The following is a 24,122-nucleotide window of genomic DNA, read 5'->3' as shown; positions in this document are numbered from 1 at the left end:
CAAATGCCTTTTTACATGGTACTTTATATACGTTAATTACTTCAGTACACTTAATAAACAATTGAATGTAATCTAAATTTGCACACACAAAGAGGTTTAAGATTCATCCATTCATCGATCCATCCATTTTCCAAACCGCTTATCCTACTGGGTTGTGGGGGGTCCGGAGCCTATCCCGGAAGCAATGGGTACGAGGCAGGGAACAACCCAGGATGGGGGGCCAGCCCATCGCAGGGCACACTCACACACCATTCACTCACACATGCACACTTACGGGCAATTTAGCAACTCCAAATAGCCTCAGCGTGTTTCTGGACTGTGGGGGGAAACCGGAGTACCCGGAGGAAACCCCACAACGACATGGGGAGAACATGCAAACTCCACACACATGTGACCCAGGTGGAGACTTGAACCCGAATCCCAGAGGTGTGAGGAAACAGTGCCAACCACTGCACCACCATGCCGCCCCCAAGTTTAAGATTCTGTGATCATAAATAGGGTTGTGCAAAACAGCTATTATGAACTGAAAAATATTAATTTCAGACATACTGAGAAAATTCCGCTTAAATATTTGTTCAACAATGAGTTACTGAAACAGAAAAAACATGTAAATTAATGGATAATGTTTGAATTATAATCAGCAATTTTCTTATTTTGTGCACTTGGTTGACATCCAGCGTTCTTCCACAGAGACACGACATGCATATCATGCAAGACCTGAGTGAAAAGGATGAACTCTGAATAGGAAGTGGGTGCATCTGGATGTAGTTCAACTGGCACAGCCAAGAGAAGGTAAGTGTGAAAGCAGTGGACTCTGGACTTTTAGAGATAGTGGTTTTGTTACCTGGGTGCAATGACACAATTGTAAAATCAGGACTCCACCCTGTACAAATGAACTGATTAGTTTTGCCATCCTACCCAGGAAAAGTCAATCAATTTGCATCACTGTCCTGATTTACAGAAATTGAGATATTCAGCATGTGTGTAACAAAGCATGCAAAACAGAACAATATCACACGGGTGTTTTGTTTATGCAAACAATGTGTGTTTTTTATCCATGAGTATGAAGTGAAATGTACATATTATTGCTAGGCAGATTATTTTGCTGGAGATTGAATCGCATAAGTTTTAATGACTGAGACCGTAGCATGAACTTATGACAGAAATGCATGTGTCATGTTTCTATAGAGCAGAGTTGTATCTTGGGTAATTCGGCTAAACTACCAATCACTTAGCTATAACTAAATATTGAATGATATTAGAGTCTTCCGTATGCATTGACACAGCAGTGTTTCAAAAATACACTGAATGCAGAACATGAAAAAGGGTGTGTAAAAGTGCACAGAATACATCTGTGTATACAGTTTTAGTCTAAATTTTCTAAGATAACATGCCACCCAGATTATACAGACATGACAAACACTCATGTACATTTGCTCATCCCTGTACCACTTACATATCACCGATGTGCACAAGGCTGTCTCCTTGGTGACAGCAAAACTCTCATACCTTAAGGTGCCATGGGACCCCACACAATCTTATCATTAACAACAAACACCGGCCACACCGGGGACCCAGCCATTCTTGGATCAAATGCTCAAGACAATTCAAACAAGGGTTAGAAGCAACTGAGTACCACTGATCATCAAGACCAAACACTTTCAAAGTTGGTCCCTGGAGTTAAAGGTATGCAAGCTTTTGTTTGAAATCCTTATGTTCATCAATTGCTTTTCATAAATAATAATAATAAAATGCTAGACTTATATGGTGTCTTTCAAAACCCAAAGACGCTTATCATGCAGCCTATTATCTAAAGATAACCGGTATTTGTGGCCAGGGTTCACGAAAAAATTTATTGTCCTGTGGAAATATACAAATAAAGACTGTGGACAAATAATACTTTGAGTCTGACCCCATCCAAAGCACAAATTTTGATATTTGAGAAGCGCAGGTATCACCTAAGTCAAGAAAATTACTTAAATCCATCTGCTGACCCAGTTTTCATATGAAATGAAGACAAATCCTTTTAATGTTCCTGTAATACGGGAAGCCTGGGGGAAAGAGCAAGGGTGTTGAATGAACAGGAACCTGAAGCAGGTTCCTCACACACATCTGATGTATTTCACTTCTGCATTTGACTTAACAATTCAGTTCATCATTTTAAATAGATATAATTAGAAACTGCAGGGACAGCAAAAACTACCAGAAAAACAGATGCTCTACACTTTCTGACATTATTCATAACCAGAAAATACTCTGCACCTGTGCTTGTGATGACCTCTTTACGATTTGTGGCCAAGCTGCCTCCCGGAGTCACAAATAAAACACAATTTCTCAGTTTGAATATCATCTGAACCTCGTGCTGGTGGACTGCGGAGGTAAACTCAGTATTCAAAGCTGGAGGACAGCACTACTAACTGAACAAACCCACTAGGATTTTCCGTGCATTTTCACTGTCACTCTGGCGTTTCACACTCGCCGTGAGGGTGCGGTCCGTGTGGTATGCCCCAAGGCGTGTCTCCTCTTCGAGCTTCCTGTATTTTTGAAAGGGCGTCCGACGCGCATAAGAGTTTATCTTGGCGGTTCTGATTGGCGTTCTTCTGAACAGTGTTTAATGAACGACTGAATATGTCACAGCTCTCCTGATTGGACGGTAAGTATAGAGAAACGCCTAGTATGTAACTGCACGTCCAATCAGAAAACCTCTTTCTAAGCTTCCTTGAATTTCTTCTATGGCTGTGTAAAGTACTACTATATGTGTTTTACTTTCAATAAGTAGCTAAGCGTGTTGTACGAATCCAGGCTGAATACTAAAACAGTATAGAGCGTTACCAGAAGTCGTCAAGTGGTTTTTACCGGAACATTTGATGAAGACGGGCTGGTGGTACAGAACTGGCACAAGCTCACCTCTGTCCCGAAACCATTGGCCGGGCTTCGCTTGTGGACGGAACAGGAGCCCAGCCCAGCAGCCCGCCTCCTCTCCTCCCCCTCCACCTCTCCCTCCCTCCCTCTCTCTCACTCACTCGGCTCGCCCGCAGCATTCGTCTTCTCGGGCAAGGTTTCACTCCAGAGATGGCCGCGAAAGTGTGCAGAACGGTCCTCGTGTTGTCCCGTAGCGGCGGAGCGGCGGCAGCCGGCTTCCCCGCACTGGGTGTCTCTTCACATCGACAGAGCTCCCACATAGCACCGGTGAGTCTCCGAACTGGAGCGCTAAGGAGGACAGGAAGGGAAGGAGGTGGTGTGCAGAAAAGGGAGGGGACGAAGGATACGAGGGGCGTTAGGTTAGTGGGTCCTGGCGGAGTATAATATGTTTGCCAACGGGTGACTTGTCGATATACAGCCGTTTCGCTTTTACCGGAGTTTCACAGGAGACTAGAAGTTGCCGTTGTAAATCTGGGCGCCCTGTCGCTTTACACAGCACTCCAGTACTTGCATTTAAGCAGTAAAGTCACGGCGTCCGCAGTCACACGCAGGCTCGCATTGCAGCGTTGGGGAATCCGCGTAAAACACAGCACGGCCCGGCAGCCGCTGTCCCGTCTCCGTAAAGAGCGGTTCTGGGCTTTCGGTCTGAAAGCTGCCCAGCACCGCCACGCAACGTTGCAGATGGCATTCACGGCATGTGTGTCAGGGATTTTATTTTTTTAAATCACAATCTTCACCTTGAATGCAACAGTGCCCTGGCAACTTTAACGTAGGGCGGTTAAATAGAAACCATTAAGCACTTCCTGTAGTTTATGGCAAATCGGACGTTAAAGGGCGGCCGGCGGAGGTTAATCGGCTGCATCTGTCCGATTAACGCAATATCCGATGCACAATGAGTGCTGTGGCTCGAATGTTTGTCCCCTTAGATTTTTTTATTTTGGGGAAGCTTATACGACCAAGTTGGCCGTAACGCCCCCCTCCCTCCCAGCTCGCCGGGCTCCCGAGTGGCGCTCTGCCTCTGCAATGTGTGTGCGCGTGTGTGTGTGACAGTGCGGCAGTAACTCCACTGTGCACGCGTGTGTGCAAACCTCATACAAGCAGACACGCGTTTCAGCGATTAACGACCCACGTTTGTGCGGTCCAGAAGACACATAGATGTCACCTAATTCCTACATTTTCGATGCAGTAGATTCAGCAGGTCTCCCCTTTATGGTGGGTCTGTTCGAGGTTTTCCTGCACAATTTCTGTAGCCTGAAAGGAACTCTGTGTTTACACTCTGCCTCAGGCATCCAGTCATGACTCCAGTTAACACAGTTTACAATTCATAATTTGCTGCTGTGTTGTGCCATTACACCAGAGCAGTAACTCCATCTCCTGTATGGTTTGGGACCTTCTGTAACTCTTAGATCCTTTAGTAAATTCCAGATATCTTATTTTTTGGTCAGAGAGGGTGTATTAAGGAATGAAAAATCAAAATGAATGGTGTTTATAGGCAGTAAGGGTTTTTTAGTACCTTGCCTGTAATTGAATGTGGTCCATACTGCGGGATGACAGCCTGTGGGAAGCAGATTGATTCTAAGTGATGGGTGAGATGGCAGGCTGGGGCTTGGTGCGAATTTCTAATAAGGTTCCAGATGGGAACGATGGAATATAATGTTTTGGCAATGAACCCCAGCACTGCCATAACTGAAGATGACATGTGGCGAGGCTTTGGTGTACATGCAGCTTGTGGTCCGTTATGGGGCTCAACCGGTTTCAGATCCCCCCCCCAATGCCAGCTGCTGTCGGGGTGCTGTGCTCAGGTGGAACCCCTGGAGCATCACATGGCCTGATCTGTGTGGTGCTTCATAAGGGCATTTGAGACCACCAGCCATATTTTGTCTCTCTTTGCAGCCCGTTGTGTGAATGGCGTAAAAAGAGTAAGAAAGCTGTAGATTAAACCCAAAACGCCAAGCAATCTGATGGATTCAAACTCATTTTAAATAGTTTAGTTTATTCTTGCCTTCAGTTGGGCTGTTTAATTTGGGGTGCTGTCACTTGAGACAAATGTGGACCTCAAACTGTAGAAATGTTATGGTAGTGTGCAGACCGTCTTCCATGTCTTGGCCAAATTAAGGCACTTAAGACAATATGCTTAAAGCACCAGTCCTACGCAGATGGAGATGAGTGCACCAAACGCTATAGCTGTGCCGACGTTTAAAATGTCCCTTAAATCTGCCCAAAGCTCTCCAGGAGCTGGTCCTTGCAGCTGTTTATAGACTTTCGAATAGTAGGCATCCACCTTGACTGATGTCCATGTTGGCCTGTCAGGAGCTCAGCAGTTGTATTCTGTCACTTGGGCAAGTGGAGTTTTCAAAGCACATGTCTACATTACATGACAGGTATGGGAGACTAGTTTGTCATTCACTGAAAGCCCATTCATGGTGCTGTAATGCCCCAGGACCTGTTTAACTCTCTTGTGAGATGATAGGGTTTTATGCTAATACATTAATAGGCCGAAGGAGGATATGTAGAGTAAATACCAGGGTTGTGCTTCTGGAAATGGGAATCTGTGACATCTGAGTGTAATTGATGTTTTTTTTTTACTTTCTGCTCATGGCTGTAAGTAAGCGTTGACTGGTACAGTTTAGGGGATTCATGCTTATAATTATGGCAGAAAAATGATGATATAATTCCCACTGGGTTCTGTTCACTGTGCCTCATACAGTTCTGAAGGTTCTTAGGTGCTGTTTCCTTGATTTTGCTGACTTTACGGCTGCCCTTGGCCTCTCCTTTGATTAATGTGTTAGCTTTCTATGTTACTACATGACCACCAGTAAAACACATTAGAGATTAATTAACCTCATTAGTCCCTGTCTATTAAGTCTATGTGGTGGATGAAGACCAGTGGAGTAATGTTGATTATTTGTCCGTGATAATGATGTCTTTGAGGCCAGAAACCCTCACATTTAACTTTACAGTGGAGGGCTTTATTAATGATAGATCTGACCTTTATTGACTTGTTGATTGCAAAACCGTATTTAGTATTTGGTTGAACTAACCTTTGATTTTTTTATTCTAATGAATAGCTGATGGGTGTGTTTGATAGCTTGCTGTTGTCTCTCAAGTGGATCTTTTAAGTGATTTGTGAATTTTGGTCCTGTGACAACCAGTTAAAGTTACAAAACTGAGTTAAAGTTCTCAGATTTTTCTTTCATGGTAAGTTAATGTTTTTGTAGAGGATGTAGAATCTGTATAATTTCCATATTCTCTGTTTCTGTCTATATTTCCAAACTTTAAAGCCGATTTTGTGACACCCCCCCCCCCTCCCCAAACACATTTTATTCTAGTAGATTCTTGCAAGCTCTAAATTTACAATTTTATGTAAGGACTGATCTTTGCATGATTAAATTTAACCTAACCCTGGATTTTTATTGCTGCATACGTTTTAGTTTGGTATGGTATTTATTTATTATTATTAATCCATCCATCGCTTTTCCTGATGACCAACATTTAACTGGCTTACTGATAAATGGAATATTTCAGGTACTTGGCACACCCATTTTAAGGTGTATCCCAAATTAATTTCTCCAGCTTTCAATGTTGGATAATCATATGGCTGGATGTTTCTCATGAAGCACATAGATGCTTTGGTTCATTGACTCAACAGCGAAACTTCTCTGATGCCTTGAGCATCCAGACATCAGTTCTGTCCATCCAGTCATCTTTCATGATTACTTATCCTGTACCGGGTCTGTAGCCTCCAGTTTCTGCCTTCTACACAGTGTGTGGAGCATTCTGTGTTTGATGGGATATTTGGACGCCCCAGTCCCCCAGTTTAGCGTCTCTGCCTCACTAGTGCAGTAGCTATATAGTTTTAGCTGCTTGTCATTCCTGTGTTAGCAGTGCTAACTTTTACTTCGGAAGAACCAGAAGGACCAGAAAACCTAAGTCCTGAACAAGACTGGTTAACCCCTTTCCCTACTAATAGTTTTATTACCAAAAGGGTGCTTTACTATTTTGATAAAATCCGAGTCTTTTATTGTTAATCTGACCTCTTTATTTTCCTTATCTCGAATGCAAACTCAAATGCTTGTCTATTTATAACTAGCTCAATATAAACATGACAAGCCATGCAAGCAGTTTTGTTTTTCCCTTTTTGCATTCAAATGCAAAGTCTCATCAAAGCCTTGTATATTGACATTTCTAACCATGCGTTGAAACAAATAATATAGTAGCTGTTTCCATTGCGCTCTTCCAATGAATGCATTTATTTATTTATTTAATTTTTAAGAATGGAGATGTTTCTGTGTTGTGTTTGTGTGCGTGCATGTGCCTTTGCATGCGCCTAAACTAGCATGGCATCCCAACCAGGGTGTACCTCACCTTGTGCCCTGGGATTTTTGCTCTTTTGGCCCCTGCTCTGGATAATCAGTTGGGGTACGTGGATGGAAATTCGACCAGACCACCAGGTGCACATTAAAAACAACCCTTTTCATAATTTTGTTTTGCATCATTTCATTTTATTCCCTTTATGTTCTCATATTTATGTACTGAAACAAGGCAATAATTTGTCACGACAGTTCCATTTAAGCACCCCAGCAGAGGTACATGCCTCCACGATGGATGGCTCTTCCCAGGTTTGGAGCGCAGCAAGTGTTTCTGCATCAACGGTAGCCTTTCACAGTAAACATACAGGGGTAAACGACTGTCTGCTCATTGTTTTCTCCTGTTGTTTTTAATATGAGCAGTGTATTATCACGTCACACACGCAGGAGTGAATCCAGGCCTTACTAGTAGGACAGCCGTAGATGTCGCTTCTCTGTGGCCACAAGCATGGTGACGGCGGTTTCTGTCTGGTTTCCAGAACTGAATTTCAAGTTGTGAATCATTCATTGAGGTGGTTGGAGAGGCTGGATGTAAAACCCGGAATTTCACTGTGTTTTTGTGTGAGATGAAGAGAGCAGGAAGCTCTGTATCTGCAAGATCTGCTTGCTCTTTGCCGAATTGAGGGGGGGGGTTATCCTTGGTTGCCTAGTGCTCTGCTCTCAGGCTTTGTGAAAAGCAGGTGTGACTGGAGGTGACTTGGTGGGTAGCACTGTTGTCACCAGGACCGTGTGTTGAGTTCTTAATGTTTTCCCATTTGTTGCAGCGGATTTCCTCCAACAGTCCAAAGACATTTGGGCAGTCAGCTTAATTGAAATTGCCCATGAAATATGATTGTGTGTGTGTGTAGGTTATGTATAATATTAATTATGGGGACCAAATGTCCCCATAATGTGATAAAAACCTATCATTTTGATGTTGTGGGGACCATCGCATATAAAATATCAATTTTATAAAAATCTGTGACTGCAATCAAAAAAACTCAAAATTCCTTAAAGTCTTTTGATTGGTTACGTAAGGCTGTCATTGTCAGGATTAGGGTGTGTGTATGTTTGTTTATATGTGCCCTAAAGTGAACTGGCATCACATCCAGGGTGATCCCAGTTTTGTGCCCTATGCTGCCCGGGCTACGTTCCAGGCCCCCAGTGACCCCGACCAGGATGAGCGGGTGGCGGATGACTGCAGGATATCTAGCACCTACAGTATGCAGCAAGCCAACATCCTCCCAGGGAACTATCCATCAGCCCTGGCTCCCACTGAGCCTCTCAACGGCCATTCAGGAGGTCCTTTTATCTCGGCGTCTCCGTAGGCACTAACGACCATCAGAGGAGCGAGGGTGATTAAGGCAGAGGAGGGCTGGTGAACAGCAGAGAGAAAGATTTAATTTACAGGCCGTGAAACACTCTTAAAGCACCCTAGTTTGCAAATAAAATATCCCATTCTCCCTTAGTATCAGGAGAAAGGTTGATTAATTGAGCTGCAGGTATTTGAATAATGTATTCGGAATGTTTGTGTTAATGATAAACCATTTTGTTGATGTTGTTTCAGAGTTTGATGCTGATGATCTCGGAGCCAAAAGGGCTTTGAATCTGGTTGACTTAGGTGAGCAATAACATGTCACTGCTGTCACACAGTTAAGCAGCGGTATGTGACAGTGTGATCCGACCATCGAGCTGCATGTTCTGCTCCTTCCTGCCTGCCAGCTCATTGGCCACAAGAAGCGTAATGCAGATTTTACCTGACATCCTCTCCTGATAATCCTGTGAGCAGGATACTTGGGAAAGGGGGGGGGGGAGACAATTAATGCCTTATTAATGCAGAGAGGCAGCTGATCTTGAGAGCCATCGATTCTAATATATTGTTTGCTTCTCAGCTGATGTAAATATTTTAACTTCAGGAAGAGATTTGTTGATATCCATTTGTAAAGTCATTCCTCTGTCATTCGCTGTGTCTTCTTGCAGTCCTCCCATGGGTCAAGGGTTAATGTCAATGGATTTTCAAAGTGCCATGTCTGCCATTTGCTGATCTACTTCTATTCCTCGGCAGTATCCTTTTCCGCACGATCCAAACCTGTACGCTCCAGCTGGAGTGTGTGGCTCAACTCTGTTCCATGGCAGGTCTTTGTCTTTTCCCAAGACGGACCTCTGCTGTTTGGCTTTCACTGGATGATCCCACCAGAGAAGTGAGATTGATTCTTAGAACCAATGCCCTGTTGGAGAGGAAGTGATGTCAGAGGAAGCACCCCGTGCAGGCAGTGTTGGCTTTAGGCTGTTTTTTCATTATTTGGACTTAAGGTCCCATGCAGAATCCAGAATTTCCTCCAGGGATCAATAAAGTAAATTTTATCTCCAGATGTCCACTGTAGGGTCTATAGGGTATATTTAGAAAGAGAATGTGCAGGCAGTAGGCAACAATGCCGGTGATCATTGAGTGGCCATGAATGCAGCAGATATTTTATAATCTATGTGAAAAACTGGCCTTGTATAATGGTTGCTGTTGTAGTAATTATTGTGATGCTGGAATGGCTAGAAATCTCATACTTCATTGAAAACTTGCAACATGGCTGTGGAAATGCAGTAACATTGTTGTTTGGTTACTAGCCGTTTCGGTCAGTTCATATGGACTAACAGGGTTTAGAAGTCTGCTAAAAATAAATGTCAGAGACACTTTGTGGCTCGATAGAAAGATCCAGGTATGATATCTATCTGCCTGATGACCGTTCCTCACCCACCATCCAGTGCTATGCCTCCTTCATACGGGTCCCTCCGGTCACATCGCTTCTCGGATATTTCTTAGGCCCTCTGCTTTTGTGGAATCGGATGCTGTTTGGTCATTAAGGTCTCCCTGCCTACCATTGTTGCCTTCCTCCCACACACACATTATATCATGATTTAGCTTAATAAACAAATTAATATTAAAAGTAATTTGGTGGGCATTTTCCCATAAACATCAGCCTAGCAGTCCTTCCATGAAAAGCTCAGTGCCTCATCTTCCTCTCTGTCCATAGGATTTGGAATTAAAATGCGTTCGTTCTTATAAGCTTCAGCAAACTTTCAGAAAACTTTCATGGATGACGGTTGGAGGGTGACTATAATAAAACCTCAGGGATATGAAGCATCTGGGGATGAAATCTCAAAGTTCTTCATAACTCAAAATGATGTCCTCTGGCACCTTTTAAACTCGGAGAATGTGAGTCCTGGATTTGCCCTACAGCATCGTTTCCCATTGCGGTTTTCTGGGACCCACAGACAGTTCACGTTTTTTGCATAATGCGGACTCTCTGGCAGGCAGCTGGGAGGGAGCAAACGCATGGACCAGCTGTGGGTCCCTGAGGCCCGCATTGGGAAACATCGCTCTACACCATTGCTCTACTGGTAATGCGATGCACTTGCAGAGTGTACAAGTCTCCTTCAGACGCAAGAAATCATGATGTCAGTTTTCTTCCGCACTTTCAGCGCTATGGAATTTTGTAAGAGGTGCGTGTGTGTGAGAAACTATTTGCACCGTGTCTCTCTCTTAGTATAATCCTACACTCTAAAGCAGTCCTGTATTTTTCAGCTTAACTGGCACCTCCGCTCATGGTTTCCGCAGGAAAAACGTTAAAAATAAAATGATCCTCATCTATGGGTTTTATTACTGTGTGCTTATCCGTGTGTGCAGTTCTAAAAATGCTGTGATGGTAAAAATATGCAGTTATTTATTGATTTCAGCCCCACCCTCGTTTTGCTTAAATAGGTTTTTATTCTGCTGTTATGCTCGGTCACTCCCTGTATTAGCAGCAGGTACCTTGAACATTGGGCAAACCATGTACATTTTAATTGTTAACTATATTCCAGGTGAGAGCCTAAACTGAGAGGGGAAAACGGTTTTAATTGAAAATATAGATTTTTATTGGCTTAATGCATGGCCATCAGCCTGGGACGTTGGGAGAAAATAATTTAAAATGGCAGCTTTAAAAATACCCAGGATTCCTACAAGTAACTAATGGAATAATACGCTTAAACATTCCCATAAATCAGCCGGAGAATATAATTAGCCAAATGCACACTGTTGGTAATAAATAGTTATTATGCGGGGATAGTGGACTTGATGTTAATGCACCTCCTAAAAGTAGAAGTCCTGCGCATGTTTGTCACCCGTTTATCAAATTAGAGGCTCACAGCTCCCGCCCCCAGTGTCATGCGGAGCAGCAGGTGAGACGTTGAGGTTACTCAGTCTCCCTTCATTAAAACAGTCCTTAGCTTCCCCTTGTTCCCTGCGCTTGGAGGATCAGTCGCCTCGAGCCTTGGGTGTGTCACTCACTTGGCAAAATGGCTTCTGGGGGGCTTTGAAGACATGCCTTTGGAGCTGCGTGCCAGCAGAGCTGTCTGCTTTTCATTAGCTCTGCCTGCTGACACGCATGCAGGCTGTGATTTTACCTTTCACCTCTCCATAAAGGGGGGGGGCGGTGTTGCCTTCTGTTGTTTTCTTGTTGGAAAAGAATGTCCACCTCTTTTTTCTCCCTCCTTCCCACCCTGCAGCAAAAAAGGACAAATTTTTAGCAGCCACCTCTCCCTCTGCCCCCCCCCCCCCCCCCCCCCCCCATATCATTTTCCTTTGGTAGTTTCCTGGCCCCGGCACTGAGAATCGCTCTGGTTTGGGGCCGCCACTGCATCCTGACGACCTGTCAGGGCCCTTTGTGCAGTGGTAATGGGATCAGATGTTGCCTCTCATGAAGACGTTTTTTTTTTTCTGAAGCAGGCATAGAAAGCAGTGTGTGCCTTGCCTGCCTTAATTAACCGCCGCTTTGAGAGCAGGAAATCGATTGGTTTACTCACGCATAGCTGTTGTATGTCTACATGAGAGCGGCAGGGAACCATGGGCTGCCCTGAAGGGTCGCCGTATTTTAGTACGCTTTGGTTTTAATCATTCTCTTCTGTGGGTATGGGTCCTTAGGCTTATGCTGTAAAGGGCTGTTCATTTAGGTGGGGCGTTAAGCCAAGTGCTGGTTCTAATGATGCTGCTCCTTTTTTGGCTGTTTGTAAACACACCTGGAAGGACAGCTTGTGTATTTATAGTTAATGGTGCATTTATAGTTATTTTTATGTATTTATAGTGCATTTATAGTTAATCAGCAGTGACAGGCATAGTTGGCTCATGAGAGTTTTACGCAAAAATATTCTGAGGGGAGAACAAAAAATGATTGGTTCAGAGAAAACCAATCGAATTGTGGAGGAGATGGGCCCAACCACTCATGTCTTGGTTCTACCTCCTCTACCTACTTGGACCCACCTCCTCTACAATCTGTGGTTTAGAGAGATAAAAGTAATTTGTCGTTCTGCCCTCCCTTGAAGCCATAGTTGTTGCATTCACATGGTGCTGTGATGTCAACTTTGAAAATGTTAGAAATTAATTTTCAAAATAAACTTGGGTCATCTGTTTTCTGTTAGTCGCATGTATTTATTATTGTTAGAATATTAATATTGGCATTTGCGCTCTACTAATTGAGCACCACATGAATATTTGATTATGCAAAGAAGACTCAACAGTAATTAGATTCATCAACCGCATGGGCCGTGTTTCGGAGCCATCCTATCAGAGGCCGGAGGCCAGTCTACTAGTTCCGGTCCCTTGGGCTTCAGATCATGCTGTCAGTGGTGTAGGAGGCCAGAGGAGGCCGCATCTCTCATGGCAAGAGCTTGACAGGTGTCTGCTCATTTGGTATTTGCTGATGTTCAGTAGTCATGTTTTGCTCAGTGGGTTTTATCGTAGGCCAGGCATGAATCACGGATATATATGCAAAACGTGTCTGTGTTTGTGTAGTTCCTGAAAGTGGGCGTGTGTGTCTGTCTGTGCTGCCTTCACCACTGGCTTCTGCTTACTTATTTTTTTAAATCTGTGTGTGGCTGTGTTTCAAGATCCGATGAGCTAACTACAGTGGGAAATTTGTCTCTCCCAATGAGGCGAGTACAGGGCTTAGTAAGACTGCGTTCTGTCCAACTACTAAGCAGTATTTTCTTTTGGGTCTCCAGACAGCTCAGAGAGACCTGGGTAATTAGCGTGGCTGCATAGCCACATGAAGGAGGTCAGACCTTTGCGTTCTGCCCTGCCAGCTGTGAAGCATGAGAAGGACTTAAGGAGCATAGTACTCAGAAATAAATAAATGCAACAAACCCCCCCCCCCGGCGTCAGTGCTGCGGGCGTGGACAAATTGCCCATCATCTCAGGATCTGACAAGTGGGGAAACCGTCCTTTAGGAACAGTCAATGGCAGTCCTAAATCCAAAACTCTGACTTGGCATTGAACAGGTATGTTTTTTTTTTTTTTGTTTTTTTTTTTACTTTTCTTTTAAACCGGTTAACGGTCTCCTGTTTCCTGTGGCCTGTGTGTGGAAAGGTTGCAGCTTATCTGGGGAAAATCCGGAACCCCCCCCCTTATCTGCCTGCTAACAAGGACTGGGTGGGGAATGAGGAATGCCGGAAATAAAAGTCAATAATCCTTTAAAGGGCACCTCTAGGTTAAACATTAACTAGTTTTCTTGCACCATCCATTTGCAGCAGAGAACCCTTTAATGTAGGAGCACAGAACATATATGACCGGAACTAGACCAATTGTGCGTTTTCATTATGGCTTCCACTGCCAGAAGCTAGAGAAACTGTTTCCTAGGTGTATGGGGCAGCAGCTTGCTGTGGGAACGATCTGCGGGCAAACAGGCAACCATCAGCAACACAGTGCCACACTACTGGGTCATGGAGCAGATGGCGGCGGGCATCCTGACCCCAAGACAACAGAGGGGGATTTGCCAAAAAAGTCATGGGATTTCAGTAAATGAGACAAATTACCGCCTGTGTATGTGTGTGAAGAAGGAAACTCCCTTATTTCCAGGGGCATCACTTGTAGCGATGCTGTTTGATTTCATTCAGAGTCACTACATTTTAATTAAAGAAAGGGCTTTTTTTTATTTATTAAACTTGGTGTGTGAATAACACTTATTAGTGTAATATTTTTAGTGTATTTTAAAAAAAATTGCTGACATATGCAGCATCTTCTCTACAAAAAATCTTTTCTAAAAACTTTTTTGGAAATTTTGAATTTGAGAGAGAGAGTACTTTTTCATGGTATGATGTGGTATGGTTTACCACACTAATTTGTTCAGATGGCTTGGCATTGCTGTATAAGTACTGGAGAAAACTTCATAAAGGTAAATGGAACTTTCTTCCCAATTAAGTGTGATTTTTTTTATATATTTTTTTTTTACCCCCACATGCCTTTTTTGAGGCTCAAAATTACTTTTTTGTTGCATTTTTTAAAAAACACTTTCGGGCTGCTTATCTCATGAAGGGGAGATAATGAAGCAACTGTTATACACGAGTAGCACACAAGCATATGTTTTCCACTATAACTTATTCCAAATCATTAAGTTTTATTTTTTTTTTTAATCATCAAACGTAGTCAGCTGAAGTTTACAAAAAATGCAGTTGTGAGATGAATTCTGCCTTGAAAAAAAGTTTAATTTCCAGTAAGCTGTAGCTGTAATACAGTTACAGCTCGTAAGAAAACACTCTGATTTTGCAGTGTAGCAAAGGCACTAAGTCGTGCAGAGAAAATAAAAAACATTCTGAGCTCTGAAAGGTATGTGTAAATCACCTGGCATATTTAATCAAACTCAAAAATGGTGATTTGGAAATCTGTTGAATTAGAAAAAATCTCCCGGAAAATTCAGACCGGACCTTCTGCCGTACTTACTGATGCAGACGGGCCACGATGCTTCATTTACCTGCTGTCCATGAGTTGTACCGTCACTGCAAATAAGTTTACTGTTCTGTTGATGCCCCTCCCCCTGCATGCATATTTTGATATGGCAGTAAATTCACCGGAAGTGACGACCTTGGCGTGCGCCACCTGGCATGGGCACTGAATGCACTGGAAGCAAAAGGCTTGCGTTGCACTTTATGGCATTTAGTGAGGCCAACAAAATTAAAAGTTGTAGATTACGAGTCGGTCCTGCTCTTTAAAAGAGACATTCGGTTAATTGCTGCAGAGGGGAGGTACGACATCCACTTGGTCAGCAGAACTTAAGCAAAGTGGGTGGGCAACCCTTAGCGAACCTATATTTGGAAATGTGGATTGCTGGTACAAAGGAAAGTGCCCAAGAATATATACATCTTCCAACCACTTTTTTAGGATAGGGTTGTTGCGGGGGGTGGTTTGGAGCCTACCACAAGTAGAACAGGGAACGATGCTAGGTGGGATGATGGCCAATTGCACATCACGCACTAAACTGGCATGTAGTGTATGTACTGATTAATCTTATTAATTCAGGGAATTTTATGGCGTCAATCCATAATAAATCTGCCCCTCTTGTGTTTGCGTTTCTAGGGACATGATTTTCCTTTTATATCTATTATTGCCTTTTTCAAATGGTGGTGACTGGTATGGTAGTGATTTAAGTGCATTTTTAGTTGGAAGCTGCTGTGCACATTCCATGAATCTAGTCTCTAATACAGAACCCTTGAAAAAAGTATCAAATAAATCCAATAAAACATCTAGCTCTATGTAAATGAGTAAAGTGTCAGTCTCTGTGTGTAATCCTGGCTGGTAAAGGTAAGGGTTTAACCTATTTAGTGCAAATATAAGCTATGGGAATCTCTTAACAATATTAAGAGTGTTTCCTGCAGGAGAGCACAGACAAATGTGTGTATTCAATATTTTATATTGACCATGGGAAATAGTGAGTTATTATATATAAAACGTATTTCCACAGTCTAAGAATCTTAGTCCCTCTATAGGGGTATTAGATTTTATGGGAAGCAAAAGACCTGTTCCTCTTTCAAGGCATCTAATACTAGTTTCAAAGGCTTATGTGAAGATGTTTTGGGGGGGTGAAGTCTCCTTTAAGGCATCAGCTGACTGGAGACTCTCCTCCACGGTAGTAATACCTGAGACCTAATGTGTGGTCCTGTTGCACAGGCCGTTTCTGCGGACCAAGTAAAGGCAAACTTGAATTTCATGCCGCTCACCGTGCACGAATGATAGTCCGTTATGTTGCGTTAACGTTTCATCAAGGCAGTTCTTTTATTTCAACCAGCTGGAGCTGAAGTGCTTTTCACGTTTGGTGTGTGTGGGAATGTCTTTGCAAAGACATGTTTCAGTTTGGGAAGTGAAAAGGAAAGTCTTTAAGTTACTGTTCACCTAGAATACAGGGCTCTAAAGACTTCCCAAAAAGCCCATTAGACAGCTGCCGAGCTTCCAGAATGGTGCCACTAGAATTCTACCAAGGACTAAGTGAAAACAGGCAATTCTCCAATTCTTAAACTCGTGCACCAGTTATTTAGAAATTGGATTTGAAAGTGCTGCTGTTGTGTATAAATCACATCCCAAAATACATTTCTGACATGTATGGAGAATACAAGCCCAGAGTCTCCCTTAAGTCTTTAAGAACAAGTCGACCAGTAGAATCATACATAGCAGTGGCACCACCATGCAGAAGGTCTTTGATGGGCCTTAACGTCACTCTCTGTTTTGATTAGTTTCTCAGTTCAAGCACTACACTGCACTTTTACATCTTAATTTTTCTAATACATGATCTTTCTTTCGTATGCCCTAATACATGTGTAGAGCACCTTGAATTATTGTGCTTGAAAGGTTCCATGCCTTCACTCATTGGGATTCTTCTTGGGGCTGAATCACAGCCCTAGATGACAGTGGGGAAACAATGCATTCTTTGGAAAAGTTGTGGCCATTTTCCTGCGTTCCTGCTGCTTAACTCACAGCTAAAAATAGAGAAGGTCCCATGTTTGAGAAGGAAGGGTTGTGTTGGCATAGTGATTTCCATGGCAATTGAGGTTACCCATGACATAGCGATTTCCATGGTGATGGCAGGACCGAAGGTACCTGGGTGTTCCGGTAGAGGTGGGCGTCTTTTTTTTTTTAATCTTCTTATTTGCTTCCTTGATTTGCTAGTGAAAATTTGCCAGCAGCGAAAGGCAGCATCCTGGGGTTTTCAGACCGAGTGGTTTGGTCTGGCAGGGCTGGTCGGCATCCACAGATCTGGGATCAGTGCATTTGTTGGCAGCTGCTGGCCTGGTGTGAGCACTCTCATCTCTCATGGGGAGCATGGCCAGGGTGTGTGCAGCTGCTGCCGCAAAACTGTGTGAGAGGCTGGATGCATGGCTGGGAGGGTAAAGGGATTCCCCAGGCCATGACACTTTATTGCCACGCTGCGTCAACCCGTGGAAGAGCTGACCTCACCATAAGGGCGGCGTTGGCCGGGGCTGTGGCCTGTGTGGTCTTGTTAGCGACTGCAGCAAAGCTGTTGGAACTTCTGCGGCCACCCTTTCGGACGTCTGGAAAGCACGCCTGTGTTCCATTAAATAGTAGCCCTCAGCTGAAACGCGCACACACACACACACACACACACACACACACACCTCCCCCATACCCACCCACGTCTGCATAAATAACCCTATTTTATGAATAGATTAAGCGCTCTCTCTTCTCTGTAATTTCTGCTGCGGTGAGCTTTCATGTGATAGAGGTTGGGGGGGGGCCTCCACAACGACCCAACATTTCAGCTGTCATTGGGGCGTCCCCAGGATTTCCCCACAGCGCTGCCGGAGATGCCGAAATGATGCGAACTGAGGAAAGACCTGTAATTTCGATCTGAACAGTGTTTGCGCTGAAAGCAGTGCCGCTCTCTGTCCGTCTGGGAGCTGGGAGCCCAGGAAGGCGTGCGCCCATCTGGGATCGCGTTCCCCGACCTTTCCATGGCAAAGAGGAGCAAATGTGTCGGTCGGGGTTGCTGTGGTAACACATCGGTACATAGAGAGCTTTTTCATCCACAGAATCTTTTCTCTCGTGCTCCCTCTCTCTCTCTCTCTCTCTTTCTCTCTCTCTCTCACTCCTCTCATCATCCTTTCACTCTTTCTAATAGGATTGGATGAAATAGACTTTATTTGCTAAATGAAAGTGCAGCAAAGAAAGCATCATTATTCCTGTTGGATGACAAAGGCAATGCCGGCCGTCCCGCCGAGTCATCGCTTTAGGCAACTTTCACACAGCTGCAGAAATCGACATCTGTAAGATAATCACCTGCCATGTTGTTAAACATCAGTGATAAGTAATACAGCATTTGCCTAAATATGCTTATGGGGCTACTTTTGTACAGTGATGCCTGGCTGTTCCTCGGGCTGAGGCAGCACCTCACACTGGTTGAAAGACAAAATACTAATTAGTTGCGAGCTGCCGTTTCTCCATAATGGTGGTTGTCATAATGGCTAAGTCGTTCAGCTGTAGGAGATCCACATTCTCTTTGCCGGGCCTTTGATTTGCTCACATGTCGTGAATCCCGCTACCCAAGTGCCCCGCCAGTGTTGTCGGCTTTGCAGTCTTTGGATGGTTATCAGGAAGCCATGTCTGTTCTGAGATGCTCGATGCTTTACTGTACACACACTTGTGGATATGTTTGCTTATGTGCGGGAGGCTTGCGTGGGCTCTGCTTGTGATGGTGTTTATTAGGAAAGAAGACTCTGCCAGAGAGAGAGAGTGTGTGTGTGTGTGTGTGTGTGTGTGTGTGTGTGTGTGTGTGTGTGTGTGTGTGTGTGTGTGTGTGTGTCTGTGTGTGTGTGTGTGTGTGTGTGTGTCTGTCGTGTCTGTCGTGTCTGTCGTGTCTGTGTGAGAGAGAGAGGGAGAGGAAGGGAGAGAAGAGGAAGATGGCTGATGGCTGCCACGCAGCGAAATCACACATTTTGCATGATGTGTGAAACCTCAGTGATGCTGTCCTTCTCGTAAGTGACTGTGACCCCGGTCGATGGGAAGCCACGTGCACTCACTGGGGGCCCGGTCACACCGGAGTGGAGGGATCGCTCTCCGTCTGTTGCCATGTTATTTTAGTGTCGACGCAGCACCATTGGCCTGCCTCCAGGTGGCGATCTTTCGGGCCCTCTTAAGCAGTGAGACCTCTAGCTCGCTGATGGCTTTATTTATTGTATTTTTTGCTTCTCTTCCAGCTGAATAGTATCTCCATTTTCCACTTGGTTTCCCCTATAGAGCCCCCCCCCCCCCCCCCCCACCCCACCCCGCCAGCACCTCTGTGTCCAGAATTGTAGTGATGCTCCATGACTGAGCCTCCGTTTCAGGCATTTAAAAATGGAAGCTCTCGGGTGGTGGTGGTGTATTCAGGGTATGATGGCACAGGCATGTGCCACCTAAGCAAGGTAATGTAACGAGTCCTTTCAGTAAAGCCGTAGGTCTGCAGCTTGAGGACGGAGACACTCTGTGATATATAGTGTCGTCCCTCAGGCGGCAGACTCTAGGGAGGGGCGGGTGGGGGACTCGTCGCTGAGCTTTGTCCTTCCGTCTGAGTCGTGGAGCGTGCAGAACAGCTGGGCTGCATGCTGCAGCTCTTGGGGAACAAGGCCTGCAACCTGGGTGTGGAGTGTCCCGTGTCCTGGCATGCAAGTGGCCGGCGGGCCAGGTTGTACTGTGACGCTTTCACACATGGGTGCTAGTGGAGCTAACACACTTTGCGTACGTGTGTGTGTGCAGCTCTTTGTTTACACTGTATCTTTTTTTTTTTTTTTTTTTTGAGTTGCTATTTATGCACAGAAGTACACACACACCTTAATATACAGTGTAAACGCCATCCGGCCTGAGCAGAATCACTGTGAGCCTGGAACAGCGGGCTCACACTAAAATCTCAGTCCATTGATTTGTGTGTTTATAAATATAATCCACTACAGTGTGATACACTGCATGTAGCATTATACAAATTGAAATATTCTAAATATAATTAAAGCATTCATAGTTGTGCAGAGTTCATATATACCCATTCACAGAGAGTATTCTGTAATGCACACACATACCGTTCTGTTAGCACTGTGTATGAATATATGCTAGACTAAGGTCTGCAGTGTGGGTGTAGAGGGGGGAGGGCGGGGGGAGGCACAGAAGAGGAATTGATGCCCAGATATGGCATGGGAGGCTGGGCTTCAGACAGGCCATTTCTCTGTGAGGAGAGACGATTTATATTTAGTGTTATTATACACACAGACTGGCACCCATGTGCAGTGGAGGGTGAAACGGAGAGGAGACTCACAGGCCTGGATTCTCCAGGAGCAGATGGTTAATGTCACGCACCCACCACCAGATTTTACATCTTCAAGGGTCCCTGTCAAGTACTGGGCCGCCCTAAGTCTGCCCGGGTATCCGTGCCCCTCCCACGTCCCCGCCCAGGAGACCTTGTCAGTGTTGACCGGCACTGTGGCTGTGAGTCACGCCATCTCTCCACTTCCCGTACGCCCCTTTATCTGTTTAAGGTGTAATAGTACATCGCGTCAGTGTTTGTGACGCAGACACTGTGCGCATCCTGTATATGATATGATATACAGCCGCTAGCCTCCTGCCGTCTATCGTGTCATTTCATAGCTCTCTGCCAGCCTTGCCAGACATTTGTGGGCACAGGCCCGTACTCTCGATCTCAGAGCTTCAGGATAACATATTCCCTCCTCCCATTACTGTCCCCCCCCCCCCCCCCCCAAAAAAAAAAAACACACACATTCCTTTTCAGTGAATGAAAGATTAGCAGAGCAAACAAAGTCTCTAGTTTGAAGCGTGATTAAATCCTTTGCTCCGTGATCCCACGCCCTCCGCAGCCGGTTTGCTGCTTGTGTGGATAACTCTGTGATCGATGGTGTGACATCATGCCTCCGTCTCTGTCTGTCTGTGAGTGTGGATATGTGTGGAATGGACTGAATATGCATTTTATGTATTGAATGTGTCCAAGCAACCCTGATCACAAGAAGCAGTTATGAGATGGATACCGAGTGTGTGCTTCTGGGGCTATAGACGTGTGCCGAGTTCTTTATTTTTTTTTTGTGAAATTCCTCCCTTTTTTCCCTCTTCTCTCATCTCCAAAGGCTTCTGACATCACATCAGTATGCTTGCCTTCACTTCACAGCACGCTGGCCGTCTTCCCCGAACTGTGCATCTGTGTAAGATTTGGCAACCCAGTGTCAGAGCCGCATGCGCACGCATGTCTGTCAGTGGGCAGTCTGTCTCTTTGTGGGCGTGTGTGCATAAAACGCACATCTCATTCCCTCTGTTTTTACATATCCTCGCTCCTTGCACTAATACCATGCCACCATGATGCCTGTCACAGTCAGCCGGCAGTTCTGCCTGGGTAAAAAAAAAAATGGTCATCAGCTTTACTCCCCAGCATTAACGGTAGCGTTCAGCGTGCACCCTCTGAGCTCTGAAGGGGGTGCTTCCTCAGATTTCATATGCTCGTCCTCTTCCTCTGTTCAGACTGCCAGCAGCCACAATATCCCCCCCCCCAAACCTTGTGTAACAGGACCCTGACTAATGTGGTGCGAGTGCCAATTTACACCACTCTCCCTGCGCACTGCGAGACGGGGCTATTCTCCTGCTGTCCTCTGGGGCACGATTCAGGGCACGGCGTGGGGGTGTGAGGGTTCTCAGCAGGTAAAGTCAGACTGGGGGGGTGGATTCCAGTGCCGCAGAGGTCCTCCCAGACAGTAATGATCTCTTCCTCCAAACAGCCTGAAGCCCCAGCGCTTCCAAGCCTGTTAGCGAGAGTCACGTTTATCCTATTTCCATCTTGAGCTGGGCTTCCCTTGTAAAGGATTGCCCTCCTCCCCACTCCCCCCCCCCAGGGATTTTTGTAGCCAGGGAAACCAGAAAAAAAATAGTGTAGAAGTGAATAACGGCAGGGAATGGCCTTGTGCTTGCGTACTGGCTCTGGAAAACCCCAAGAAATGGGGGGGGGGGGGGGGCTGTGATGCCCAAGTCCTCTCTGAGGCTTTAGCGCACTATGCTGAATGTTAGCATTGAGCCCCAAACGTTTAGCAAGAAGTAGGTAAAGGATGAGTGAGCAGTATGTAAAACATGTTAGCATGGAACCCGGAATATTTAGCAAGTGGTAATTAGCACTTCCTGAGGCACAGGTTTAAGGTACATATGCTGGCAGGAGGCACGTTAGGGCAAGGTTTAGTGATCAGAAATGTCAGGGACATTGGTGCGTGATCAGCAGCTCTCAGGAAATCCTAGTGCCCCTTGCAACGGCAAGAGTATTGCAGTGGGGACCCTTCCAAACCTTGCATGGTCAGCTGCATCAGCCCCTCTTCACAGCAGATGGTTGTCGGCCACCGCTCCCTCTGCCACCAGCCTTCAGTGGCCATTGTTCCATAGTAATAATTTATTCAAACGTGCGAGGCTTGACAGATGCTAATGGCCGCTAATCGATTTCCATTTTCCTTATGACCTCGGTTACCGCTGCAGGTTTAGATTGGGTTAGCAGCCTGGAGGGAGCCTCTGAATTCTTGCCAGTTTCCTGCTTATCTGTGGGAGATGTACTGCAAATGTACAGACCTCAGTTCTTACCCACAATACCTCTGGCCAGGCAGAACTCGGGGAACGTGCCACTCCTGGAAGATGTATTTGGCTCTAAAGCAAGCAGGCCATTTTTGGAAACGTTGTGCGTCACTCAGTTTGGCTGGCTGTCGTGAGGGGAGAAAAGCAGTGTCCTCCCTACTTCCATTTTGGCCTGATTTGCTCAGCTGCTCTTGGTTCAGCTGAGTCATGTCATGTAAAAGCTTAGAAGAAGGATGTGTGACCATGAAGGTTGATGGGCTCGGTCCTCTCTGGGTGCCATGCTGGTGAACTTTTAGGCCAGCTACTTGACCTGGATTCCTTCAGTAGAAGTATCCATTGCTAAAACGGTGTATTGTGTAAGCCGGTCAAATGTAGTAATAACAGAGGCAAGGCTCTTGAGTCCCATGATTGATATCCAACCCGACTGGCAGTTGGGGGTCAGCATTCTTGTTGTCTACTTGCCTTATGGATATATCAGACCTAGATTGTTGTGTCTGTTTCTCTTGCGGTTTGTGGATCCTACATGTTAGAAGGCAGGTGCTTACAGCAGCCCCACGGCTGCAAGGTGCCGCTCTATATTTAGAAAGGGAGAGTCCTCATTCAGTCCTCCGAGCGCCGCGTGGACCATCCTCCTGTGCACATGTCCAGCTGATGCAGTGGCTCACTGCCTGGCTCAGACACCGGCAACAGCTAAACCATAAACAGCCTTATAGGTTCTCCTGTCCCCCTCGAAGGCACTCTTTTTGTCTCTTTCGTTAGAGAAGACCAGAAATGAGTGGTGTTTTGAATTACTCCTTAAGCAGAAGGGGCATTTTCCCACCCTATAGGTCAGTCACTGGGTGAAAGATTTTAGGAACCACTGGTCTGTTGAGTCTTTTTCAGACTTGTGTCTTCCCAACCGATCAGGATAAGCTGCAGGGGGAGGGAAGCTGAGCCGGCCTGCAGTCACAGCACGCCTGGCCAGGGGAGGGCCGTGGGAGTGAAGAGATTTTGACAGTTGTGTGTTAATCTCAAATATTGTTTCACAGCATGCTAATGCAGTCTTTATATACGTTAATGAACTCTGACGAGCATCATGTTTGTGTGCATGTGCGCGTGAATGTGGGTTATTTCATTTGGTCCCCACAACGTGACTAAAAACCTGTTATTTTGGCATTATTACCATTGTTTTGGTCCCCACAAGGGGAATCTGTACCTTCTAAAAGTCAGTGATTGTAACCAAAACACTAAAAATCCCAAAAGTCTTTGGTCACTTATGGTTAAGCTTAGGGCTGGGTGGGGTTAATGTTCTCACTGCTGGGATTATTGTTATGCCCATAGAAATGAATGGAGTCCTCACAAAGATATAGATACTTTACTTGTGTGTGTGTGTGTGTGTGTGTGTGTGTGTGTGTGTGTGTGTGTGTGTGTGTGTGTGTGTGTGTGTGTGTGTGTGTGTGTGTGTGTGTACGTCTTATTGGGTAGAG

The 24,122-nt window shown here is 45.2% G+C and overlaps 1 protein-coding gene across 1 annotated transcript in view; it reads left to right on the top strand.

The window, feature by feature from the left end:
• Positions 1–2,750: 2,750 nt before the first annotated feature.
• The window catches only part of mcu (mitochondrial calcium uniporter), a 52,802-nt gene continuing 31,430 nt past the window's right edge, over positions 2,751–24,122 (top strand). Inside the window, exon 1 of the mRNA XM_049007886.1 lies at positions 2,751–3,189. Coding sequence (XP_048863843.1) covers positions 3,073–3,189 — 117 coding nt within the window. The 5' untranslated portion in view covers positions 2,751–3,072. The remainder of the gene's footprint in view (positions 3,190–24,122) is intronic.

Source organism: Brienomyrus brachyistius, chromosome 3 (genome assembly GCF_023856365.1).
Source record: "Brienomyrus brachyistius isolate T26 chromosome 3, BBRACH_0.4, whole genome shotgun sequence".
Taxonomy (NCBI): Eukaryota; Metazoa; Chordata; class Actinopteri; order Osteoglossiformes; family Mormyridae; genus Brienomyrus; species Brienomyrus brachyistius.
The sequence above is the reverse complement of the archived record's forward strand: the minus strand, read 5'-3'. Positions and strand labels throughout refer to the sequence as shown.